This window comes from Leptinotarsa decemlineata, unplaced genomic scaffold (assembly GCF_025532065.1).
Source record: "Leptinotarsa decemlineata unplaced genomic scaffold, Ldec_3_MD MMD2_tig00026282_RagTag_RagTag, whole genome shotgun sequence".
Lineage (NCBI taxonomy): Eukaryota > Metazoa > Arthropoda > Insecta > Coleoptera > Chrysomelidae > Leptinotarsa > Leptinotarsa decemlineata.
The window spans coordinates 12,057,351-12,069,582 of record NW_027412668.1 but is presented as its reverse complement, the minus strand read 5'-3'; the positions used below and the strand labels follow the sequence as shown (position 1 = coordinate 12,069,582).

Sequence of the window (12,232 nt, the reverse complement as noted above, 5' to 3'; positions counted from 1 at the left end):
TTTCAGATTTAATTTGTTCTCCTTTTTCATCTCGTTCTATTAGGTATTGAAATCTATTTGTAAAAACACAATCCCTACCTATATTAAGCTCACCTCACTAACTTATTATGGTTTGATTCCCAATTGAAAAAATAATTCTCTTATATGGGAGTCAATTGAACAGAAATCAAGGCTCAATATTTCTATGAAACTATTTAATACTTCAACTAATTCGATAATATTTTATAACAATTCCAACAAATATACAGAAACAAAAACATTTTTAAGCTCATATATTGATGAGAAACTATCACGAAATAAACAATAAAAAAGAAAATAACTCCTCTTTTTCTGACTTACAATCCGAAGAATTTACTATAAATCGGTTCAATTTTATATCTTTATTATGTGGCAAAATTTCGGTATATTTCATACCTTCCTCAAGAATAATATTACATATCTTGTAAAAATATAAATATGAAGAACTTACTACTCTGAGAAAAAAAAAACTCTAATTGGTTCATTTTGCCAATTTGATACCGGAAGCATGATTTTTATTTTAGCAAAAAAATAAAACTTTTTGATAAATGAACATCGTGAAAAATTTACAGATTGATATCTTTATCTTATTTAAACACATTAACAAATAATGGTTTGATTAATAAATAATTAAATCTCACCTTGATAAGTCCTGGCATTATTTTTCCCAAGTGATCATCAGTAACTTCTGCTGGATTAGCCTCTATCAATTTTGTTAACATTTTTATTGCTCCTAATAAGCCTGGATATGGGCTAGTCCGAATTAAAGGTGCTAATGTGGACACCACAGTTTCAAAAGGACACACAATCATTGCTGCAGCTGTTGCTTCCGCTTCTTTCATAACCTAAATAATTAAAAAATATAAAGAAGAAAATTCTATCGGAAATAGAGAATAATTATTATTTCACACAAAGAGAAAAATTGAAAAGCTGAATATGAATAACTACTGTCCTATCTCGGCTTCACACGGGTGCAATTTAGAGTTGTAACGAAACTTCAAGTCCAGCACTTTTTATTTCCATCATTACTTCTGATGAAAGGTCCGATTCAAATAGTTTGGAGAAAAGTTCACATGTACACAACAAATTTGATTATGAAACAATGACAAATGTCATCATCTTTCGATTACAAAAAAGAAAATAATCAAGGAAGCAGAATGTAATTTTTTTGAGCAAGAACCTCAAAATATTACGAGAGCCATTGTTTCATAATATACAAATAAGGAATTCGGATAAAGTTTATATGTACACTTGAAGGAGATAAATTAAAAATATAACAAAAATTTGTGTGTAGTATAATTAATACATATGAGGACAAGTCTAAGTTCAAATGTGCATAACATAGATTTTTTGCTGGTTTATTTACAACTGTTTTGATACCAAAACAAACTGACACGATTTTTTTATTCAACATTTTCATTCATTCTATATTCATTTATTTTACCTTTTATGCCTCTCATCAACAACAAACAACGGATTAGTTATAATAAACGATGGGAAATTGATATTGTGTTTAGTTTATTCACTGTTCTTATTATTGTTTTTAGTTTTTGTAGTTGGTTATAAGTAATTTATTACAAAATATTCTATAATAACCTTAAATTTTGTTTTTATATGAGCGCACAAAATTGGCTCCTCACTTCATTTCGAGGTCACCAAGAACTTTGTGAATTTATGAATGAAAGTAGTGGGAGTGGACTTACTGGCTGATTTTTATTATGCTGAAACTATAAACATATGTTTGAGACGAGTGTAACAACATGAAAAAAATTAAAAATCGCTAATCGAATGTACGTAGCCAGTGAAATTTGAACATTAACCTTATTTTTTTCATAAACTTACCTCCTTTTTCTCATCTGTATGAGCTTCCAATACCCGCATAGTCAGCAGTTCCACAAAATTACTCCAACACACTTCCATATCAGGGGCTTGGAAAATTGCCCTAAGGATCTGAAGGACTGTCACTTGTATCACAGAATCTTTTTCGTTCAGGTTGTCGATCAATAAACGTAGAACTTTCCTACAAAAAAAAATATATATATATATATAGCTATCAGTAATTTCTTGAGTGTCTATTCTTGAACATACTTGAAATTTTTCTTGACATGCTCTGTCTGACCGGATTTGATCATTTCATGTAATTGGATAAGTAATTTCCTTTTATCCTCTTTGGGAGTAGGAACGTCGATCAAACAGGTCTCTATAATGTTCATTATGACATGTTCAGAGTCTTTTATTTCTCCTAAAAATGGTAGTCATATTTTATTATAAATCATCAGTTAATCTATATGACTTACCTAAACTTCTAAATCCATTAGAATCAGTCTCAGTAATACCATTTACCGATGGGAACGGTAACGATCTAGGCCCTGATCTAATATTGAAATTTGACCTAAGGTGAAGATCATCTAATCTTTCTTCAATTAAATTGATATCTTTTCCCACGTCATTACCCAATGACATCTGGGATATACCGGAATCTTGCGAGGTTGTATCTCTATCCCTATCTAATTTAGAACCTGAAATTTTTTTTGAGAATTATAATAGATCCAGAATTAGAGTCAAGGTGTGTATACATTTCATATATTGAATTTTTCTTTGAACATATTGTGCATCTGCCACCATTATACTCTAGATTCAGTGACAGCTGCAAAATTGTCCGTATAGCTAACAGATAGTGTTTGAAAAAAGCCAGTAAGTGTGAAAGATAAAGAGTTTGGTTGGTTGTGTTTTACAATTTCAATAAATGCCGAATTGACACCATTTCAATGCTTGGTGTCGAGGCAACAAACTAATTCTGAATGAATTGAAATCTATGTCAATGAAATCATTCATTAGGAGACACTTCAACAAAGTCTTCAACAAACCCAGTTCAGCCTATTATTCAAACAATTGAGAAACTCTCTAGATGAATTTGAATTGTTAATATCTAATAAGATTGATATTCAATTCAGGATTTCAGGACAGTTTTAGACCAATTTTCCTAAGAGAGGGCCTCTTGACTGCTCCATCTTGATCTACCTTGAAATGTGTCATTTTTGCCCATAAAAATATGAACAAATGATCATAAATTCAAATATTCATGGTCGATACATCTGATATCGCAAGCTATTAAGAATTCGTTTACATAAAACTGAGGTGTAAAATGAATAAATAAATAAATATGTAGTCAGTACATTCTTAACATTATGATGTTCATCAAAAGCTAGAACATCCTAAGGCTTTTTTTCTATTAGAAGCAAGATCTGTTGCAATGATCTCAAAAGCAATAATAGCCCGGCAAATGCTTTAAATACCCTACTTGCTTGATAGGGGGTCAAGTCGAATGCATCTTGAGAAGGCTAACAGATCATACATGCTGCTGTTGACTGTTGTCATAAAAAATATTTGAGGCATCATTCTATATGTTCTCACCAACACTCAACTAAGCTAATATAGGCATTTCAGAGTGTAACTAGATATAGAGATCTGTTAAAAAATAGGGTGAATGTTCAAATTTCGCGGGCTACGTACTTTTGATTAGCGATTAGCAATCCGTGTTAGGAATCACACGTTAAATGGTAAGACCTCGTTAGTCCTTAGCTCGCACAAGTTTCTCAACTTCTGAGAGTTGTCATTCATATGGGGGCGACAGCTGATTAACAGAAAAACATTTTTTTTTTTAAACAAACAACATCGTAATCATTCCGCAGCCACAGTATTCACCAGATTTGTCCGCCTTCGATTTTTTCCTGTTCCCAAGATTAAAGAGAACCGAATGGCCGAGAGAGCTCAAGGACATACCAAAAAATTGGGAAAAATGCTGGTATAAGTGTACAGAAATTGATGAATAAATATTTTTTTTTTTAAGAAAAACGAAAATTCACCTTATTTTTCTAACAGACCTAGTATAGAGTTATACAAGTACATCATATCGCACCCTTAGAATGAAAGTGACTTAACTCAAAATTCCTGTAATACTCGATTTTACCATAAACTGACCTTATAAAGCAAACTCTATAACCCTGTAAAGAAAAAGTCACCTATCTCTAAGTATAACAGGGACAACGCATGTTTCGGTCTCTTTTACTGTTCCCGCTATTCATTTATGTATGTTGTGTGAAAGAGGCAGAACTAGTATTAAGTCAGAAGTGTTTTCTAGTGGACGTGTAAAACATCGGCGGATCTCGAATTGTGTCTGTTTATTGCAAATACTGTGAAGGTAGGTAACAACAATTTTTTTGTAATAAAGTGACCATTTATGAAATAGGTCTGTATAGAACAAAATATATAATAGTGTTCAGTGACCATTAACAGATTAGGTCTATTTAGTAAAAAATAATAATTAAAGACAAACGGCTCTTATACGAATAGGTCTATTTTTGACTAAAATCATACTTATTATTTTTGTTATTCTGAATATTGAGCCTGTTTAGTAGTAAAAATAAGAAGGATTAGTTGGCTATTTTTTGGAATACGTCACCTTAATATAAAAGTTTTGTACGTTATATACCGATTTAAGTATTGAGTATTTTAACAAACCGATTGGGTGGGCATAAGAATGATGATCACGATCTTTAGTAATGAAGGATCGACTATAATAGAGAGAGAGTTTAAATCCAAACGATGAATTACAGTTTAATAAATTTGTTTTGTTTCAGACTTTACTTCACAAGTTTACTAGTTGAAATGATAACATCAAGACGAGTTCAAGAGATGTTTAGTTTGATGGGACTAACACCTCCAAAATTGCAGACTGATAAAAAAGAAAAACAAGACAGGGAGCCTTTGGTTGAGTGTCTCAATAGCGATGTTGCTCAATGGGTAGAAAATCAGTATCGTGTAACAATCACCAATCCACCTATTCCGAATGACTGGAGTTGCGATAAAGAAAACCAACCTAATTCTGATGCTGTATATCATAATGAATGCTCATTACTACATACAACACTTCCGTCTCAAATTGAGGACTTACAAACACACGTCCACCTAGATCGTGATGTAGGTGAAGTAATTAATGACAGCTACGAGGGTAACGTGGAAAAAACTCTGTCACAGAAAGCCATTATCGATCCTAAAATAAATAACATGTCATCGTCATCATCGAAGATTTCATCTGGATCTCGCCTCAGAAGAAAATCGACTCCAATTGATACATACAAGATGTCACCATTACACGCCGGCGAAAGCGATGTGGACCTAAGCGATAGCGATCCGACATTAATTGTGCCAGAGAAGAAGGGTCCCAAGAGTCGTGAGAGTTTAACTAATTTTGACTCCCGCTCATCTCACAGTCAGACGTCTCCTTCTAACAATTCACCTGCCCGTAGTTTGTTGTCAAAGAAAAAATCCTCCCGTCGTAGTTCATCTTCTATAAGTTCATCCAGTAGTAGTTTTTCATCTAGCAGCAGTTCTTCATCTAGCAGCAGTTCGTCATCAAGTAGCAGTAGTGCACAATGCGACAAAAACACCAATCAAGATAACAATTATTTTTCCAACAGCAGAAAAAGGAGACGGGATACCACGAAATGGAAACAGACGTCTGCTAAAATTGCAAGGAATAGTGGGCAAGCATACACTTTTATCTCTAAATCAAAACGTCAAATCAAAGCACGCTCCGTAAAACCACCGTGTTCTCAAGGGTGTAGGTTGAAATGTCGAGACAATATCAGCGAAGAGCAGAGAACAAGTCTTTTCAAAAAATTCTAGGATTTGAATGAAATTGATCTACAGCGCTCCTTTATCAATTCAAGTATGGCCGAAATATCTCCAAAATATCGTTACTCTAATGCTGAAAATCCAAGAAAATTTAACCACGCATTCTATTTCACTCTAAATAATGAGAAACGGCGAGTGTGCAAAACATTTTTTTTGAAAACTTTAGACATTTCTGATCGCATGATTCGCACCGTTAAAAGCAAGAGAGACACTGAAGGTTTCGTGCAGAAAGACTTGAGAGGTAAGCATTACAGACATATTAAAGTTGACGCAAATATTCAAGATATGAGAGACCACATTAATTCTATTCCCCGGATAGAGTCTCATTATTTAAGAGCACAGACAACACGAAAGTACATCGATGGTTCAAGAACGATCACAGAAATATACAGAGATTATGTTGATAATCAAAAGCAAAATGATAAGACCTACGGAAAGTTCAACAAGTTCTACGAGATATTTACTACTGAGTTCAATATTGGCTTTTTCAAGCCAAAAAAAGATCAATGCGACTTATGTAATCAATACTTACTATGTCCAGAAGCTAACAGACTAAATATTCAAGGAAAATATGACACCCATTTGAAAGAGAAAATTTTATCCCGAGAGGAAAAGCGAACAGATCGCGAAAACGTCAGTGATACGACTGTTTGCGCAATTTTTGATCTTCAGGCTGTGATGCAATGTCCAACGGGCGATATTTCTGCCTTTTACTATAAATCGAGGCTCAACAGTTTCAATTTTACCATACTAGAGTTGGATAAACCGAAGGAAGTAAAATCTGATTCTAAGTATTGCTGTTATAAAAGCGTAAATTGCTATTTTTGGAACGAAACTCAAAGTAAGAGAGGCTCAAACGAATTAGGATCTTGCTTATTCAACTACCTTCAATCCATTGATGCACGATCCGGAGGAAAAAAAGTAGATGTCATTTTATATTCTGACAACTGTGGTGGCCAGAATAAAAATAAATTTATAGCGAGTTTCTTTTCATTTGCGGTTGTGTATTTTGAAAACATTCATTCCATAATTCATAAATTTTTGATACAAGGCCATGCAGAAAATGAAGGGGACAGCGTGCATATCTTAATAGAGAAAGAAGTGAAAAAGAGCCTTAAGTCTGGTCCCATATACATTCCTCAACAATACGTCACCTTGATGAGAAGTGCTAAGAAGAATGGATCCCCAATTCTTGTTCACGAACTTGATTTTCATTATTTTTTTGATTTAAAAGATCTACAAGTTCAATGGGGCTACAACTTCTCAGAAAATGAAGAAAGAGAAACGTGTAACTGGAATAATATTAAATTGCTGAAGTTTACGAAAGAAGATCCATTTCTGATCTATTACAAGACTTCTTACAAAGATGATTTTAAAATACTTAACGACACTAGAACAATTGGAACTTAGAAAACTGTATTCGGAAAGGATTGAGCTAAGTACTAACAAAAAAAGGATCTCCGTGAGTTACTTAAAAAAAACTTGATACCAAATGTTTACGCTGCTTTTTATCAATCTTTATTTAACAATGAGTAAAAAAACCCTATTAAAACAAAGTTTTCACTACAAATCTTACTCGTCGTTATTAATGACTAATTGAAAAGATATTTTTTATTCTGCTATATAAGGATGTGATTTTTATTTTCTGTTTGAAATAGTAACTCTTTCATGTGATTCTCAGTTATTAAGAGTTTTGACTTTGAATGTTATTTTTCATTAATAAGTTTAAAGATATATTTTGTTTTGTTATCAAAGTATGTGAATTTTAATTTATAATTTGCAAAAGTAACTCTTTTATGGGATTTTCAGTTAGGTACTGTTTGCTAAACTGATTAAACATAAGATTTTTTAGTTTATAAGCGTAATGTAAATTACGGGTAATCTAAGACTATGTTTCTGAAATAATGTGTTATTTGCTAGTCAAAAGTGGCAATTAATTACTACAACCTCATTAATGATAAGACTTAAATGAAAAGTTATTAAGACTGTTGTAAAGACTTGAAATAAATAGATACATTTGATTTTAAAAAATTTGCATTTCAATTTACTACGTTGTATTCACAGAACTTTCAGTACAACAATGACTTATTATTTATTATGTCAACAGAACGCTCTCCAATATGCGTCATAAACAGACCTAACTCATAAAAAATCACAAAAAGTTCAAAAATAATTTTGCAATAGTGACTCAATTTGTAACTACTTTATATTTAATGTCAAAATATATATTAAAAATATTATAAATACAAAATTACTTGGCCACGGTGTACTCAAAAGGCTAATCCATAAATCTGCAAAAAATCGATCTAATGCGTCGGAACACAAAAGAGTTATATTGAGATGTATTCAATACTATACTTTTTTGAAAACTTTCTTGCTCATTTACCACAAACTGCATTTTTTGAATTCAGTCACTTTCATTCTAAGGGTGCGATATGTTTGTACATAAACTCTGTATGTTGTGTTATATAAACATTCTATATTCGGAAACAATACCTAATTTGTATGCTTTGAAAAGTATATGTAAATTTGTAAAAAATGTCTGATTACTCTCCTGGCTGTAATTGGTAAAAATTTTGAAAAACTTTTACGAAACCGTTTACTCTAACTGTTTAATGATAAAATTCCAAGCTACCAGTTTTGATTTAGACAAGGAAGATCTACTATACATCCTCTCACGATTCTCACGAACAACATTGAAACAACCAAGCTGAACAACAACAAAACGGCAGCGATCTTTCTGGATATGAACAAAGCATTCAATAGTATCTGGCACAAGGGTCTTTTAGTCAAACTGCATCAACTGGGTTGTCCTGACTATCTAGTATATTCTATTAAGAATCTGCTAATTGACAGGAAACTGAGAGTTAAAATACTGAGTAGGTTTTCAATCGAATTTAGCCCAGAACAAGGGGTTCCACAGGGTTCACTGCTCTCACCATTGTTATATAACGTATACAGCTCTGATATGTATCATCACCAACAAGATAATATCAACCACTTCAGGCATGAAGCATATATTCTCCAGTATGCAGATGATACTGCCCTAATTATGCACGATCAAACGCTAGACAAAGCTATTAACAATTTGGAACATCTTACAACAATTACAAATAACTGGTTCAATAAATGGAGGCTCCAGCCAAACCCATCTAAGTCTCAGTTCATTATATTTAATCATCAGAATTCCGCAACTTCTCCAACAATCAACGTTTTCCAACATATCTTACATGCAAAATTGACAGTTAATTACCTAGGTGTTACGCTTGATTCCAGACTAAATTTCAACAGCCACGTCAAAATAATAAAAAGAAAGCGATTGCAAGAGCCGCACATTTCACAAGTTTGACAAACCCGGGAGCAGGTGCAAACATATCAACAGCAAGCCGAATATATAAACTAATCTGTCGTCCACTTATTGAATACTTGCACCCACTGTTTCTCAATATCAAACAAAGGATCTTGAAAACAATTAAAGTATCTGTAACAACGGTTATATAGAAAATAACAACATTAAGGCATCCCAATAACCCCAAACACAACCCTCCAAACTCTCTGCTGTACCAACTCACTGGTATTATCCCTATCGAGGAAAGACTACTGTCACTTACTCAGAATTTTGCTAGAAAAGACGACAATGTAGAAATCATTAGGAAGTATACTGTGACAAGAAACCCCTATGCAAAAGTATGACATCGACACCCAACAGAAACAGTGTTAGAAAAATTAACATAACTTCATCAATGAAATCGTTTTTTTGTCCATTTTTATATCCATATAATTATCATTATATTATTTTAAAGCAATTTTGTTACGCGGTCGGAAGTACTTCGGTCGATAGCCAGTTGAGCAAAATTGTAATTTTTGTAAAAAATGTCCAGTGTGGAATAAATTTCTATTCAAACCTATACTAACCTAAAGTTTCGAAACTATAATTCTGAATCTCAGCCGTAGTTTTCCTCAAACTTCTGTAAATCTCCTCTTGATCGATTCCATCCCGAAGCGGCGAAACGACAGGCGAGTACAGCTTCGGACTGCCCAACACGACGGGACTCCCTGGTTCGCTGTTACTAGAACTCTTCCTCATGTGATTCTGAACGGCGTTGGATGCCAGATCCTGCATGTCTTTGGGCATCTCGGCCAGCATCATAGTGACCTGCGGTGTGTTGCAATTCCACAGGGCCACGACGCACGTTTTGGCGGCGTGTCTCGTCTCGCTCGATTTGGTGTCTTGAGCATAAGTGATGATCTTCCTTAGCGCCTGAGGAGCGGGTGTCTGGGAAATGTGTTGCGCCGCATCGGGGTTATTACATAGTGACGTTAAAAAATTCATAACGACAGTCTTCACTCTTGTGTTCGGGGTTTGAGTGGCATCTATCAAAAATCTATAAACGTTCGCTATGAGGGGTTTGATGGGAAAACTAACCCTTATGAGTTCCAAGGTGGCCATCAGCTTACTCAGGATGGAACTGAGCGTTTCCGTGCCGATTTTCAGAAATACCCTCTGCAGTAATACGTACAACCAATAGTCTAATCCGGTTTTATATAATTTTATCACTTCGTGTAAAGTGTCTAGGAATACGCTCAAACCTTTGGTGTGAGAATCCATGAACATACGGGTGAATATTTCTGTGAGGTGTTTCAGCTCTCCCTCCGTTAAAGATATTTCGTTGGCGAGATAGTACTGCAAGGAGAGTAGACCGTCTTTTCTTTCTTGCCAGTTGGTGCTAGCACACATAGCTATGATTTGGTTGATATCCTATGGAAATGAAAAAAATATGTAATTATTTCATAACCAATGCACTCAGCATACCACTAGTGAATGCATTACTATTAGAAGATTCTAACTGTTTTAGAAATGAAAACGATAAAAACCCTGGAATACCAACACCTACGGATTGTACACTACAAAGGTCAAATCGGGTAAGAAATGAATCAGTTTCGATTATTCCAGGAAGAATTCAATTTCTTTCTACTAAAAATATTGAGAAAAGTGGAGAAGTATTCCTAAACATCATACAGTCACTCCTTATGGACATTTGATGATGAGTTGAATTTTCAAATATAGTAATGGGCTTTTTCACAAATAATAACATGAATGAAATCAACTTTTGTTATTCATTAAAAGGCAGGTGTGGCAGTCCATAATTTCTACACAAACTTCATATTCAATAAATTATTCACAACTACTAGCCAAAAGTTTAAAAAAACTATTACAAAACCTCAAATATATTTTTTTTACTATATTATTCTTTGTGAGTAAAATGCTTTTTAGCTTACTACTACTTCTCCATCCTTGCACAGAAAACGTGATATTTTTCCAACGAAAGAAAGAAAATAACTACAATAACAACTCTTTATAAAGATATGTAGAGCATACACAGAGGTTTCACTTACAAAGTGGAAGAAAAGACCCTTTTGAAACAACTACTTTCACATGAACATTGAATTACACGAAAGGAGTTTTTATAGTTGTTATTTTTTTCCTCCCTTTCTTTGGAAGTTTCCACTTTTCCACAGTTTAATGATTGAGAAGTAGAATGTCAAAAAGCTTCTCTCCCAAAAAACGAATCAATACTCTTTTCTATATCAGATTGTGCAGCTTCCTATGAATGATATCTGTTTCAATCCTATAACGGATGTTTGTTGTACAAACTAAATGAAAAAAGTGATAATGGTAATTAAATGTTCATATGAAATGAGTTTTTTCGAAATTACTTTGCCTTTTTTATATTTCAATGTTCAAATGAAAGCAGTTATTTTGAAAGGATTTTTTCTTTCACTTTGTATCTGAAAGAAACTTGTATAAAACCCGCATATCTTCATAAAGAGATTTGAATGTGGTTGATTGCTTCCTTCCTTTCTTCAAAAGTTTCACACATTCTTTGATTATGATGGAGGAGTAGAAAGCCAAAAAACTTTTTCCAAAAATCTTCTCTTCTTCCTTTATTTTTATGAAAGATCTTTGTTTCATTTGCGATATACCAATCACTTTTTAATATATTCATAACCACTTGAAAGACAAACAATATCAAATAAATTTTTTTTAAGTTCGAAGTAAGCAAAAAATTATCAAATTAACAAAATACATCATGTAATGATGTATAATAAAATATAATTATCAACTGAAAGATTAGTTTCATAATTTTTACAAAAAGTAGTAAACTGCGTTAGAGCAGATTCAAATCATGATTCAAAAACCTAATCAAAAACAAAATTTTCTTTTAATATTGAATCTCATTTTCCAATTCTAAATCATGACTTAACCTTTTTTCATCAATCTTTTTGAAAATGAGTTGTACTGCTTCCCATAAACGTTATCATTTGCCTACTCTGAGCTTGTTTTAGAATGTGAGACTTTCAGTGTTATTACTTCAAGTGTAAGAAAAATCTCTAGTCAAATACTGTTATTATTTATTCAACTCGGGTAATACCACATTCTGGAAGTAGTACTGTTAAATCAAGAAACTATTCATTCGCTTTTTTCATCTACTCAACAAGCAACCTTTTTTATATT

At 33.1% G+C, this 12,232-nt stretch overlaps 1 protein-coding gene across 4 annotated transcripts in view; it reads right to left on the bottom strand.

The window, feature by feature from the left end:
• Window positions 1-12,232, bottom strand: part of chb (CLIP-associating protein) — a 130,174-nt gene that overhangs the window by 5,505 nt on the left and 112,437 nt on the right. For all 4 annotated transcript variants that reach the window (XM_074179822.1, XM_074179825.1, XM_074179823.1 and 1 more), the window contains 5 exons: window positions 9,631-10,474; window positions 2,316-2,537; window positions 2,107-2,260; window positions 1,861-2,038; window positions 660-863 (listed from right to left, as the gene is read on the bottom strand). In XM_074179822.1, coding sequence (XP_074035923.1) covers window positions 660-863; window positions 1,861-2,038; window positions 2,107-2,260; window positions 2,316-2,537; window positions 9,631-10,474 — 1,602 coding nt within the window. The remainder of the gene's footprint in view (window positions 1-659; window positions 864-1,860; window positions 2,039-2,106; window positions 2,261-2,315; window positions 2,538-9,630; window positions 10,475-12,232) is intronic.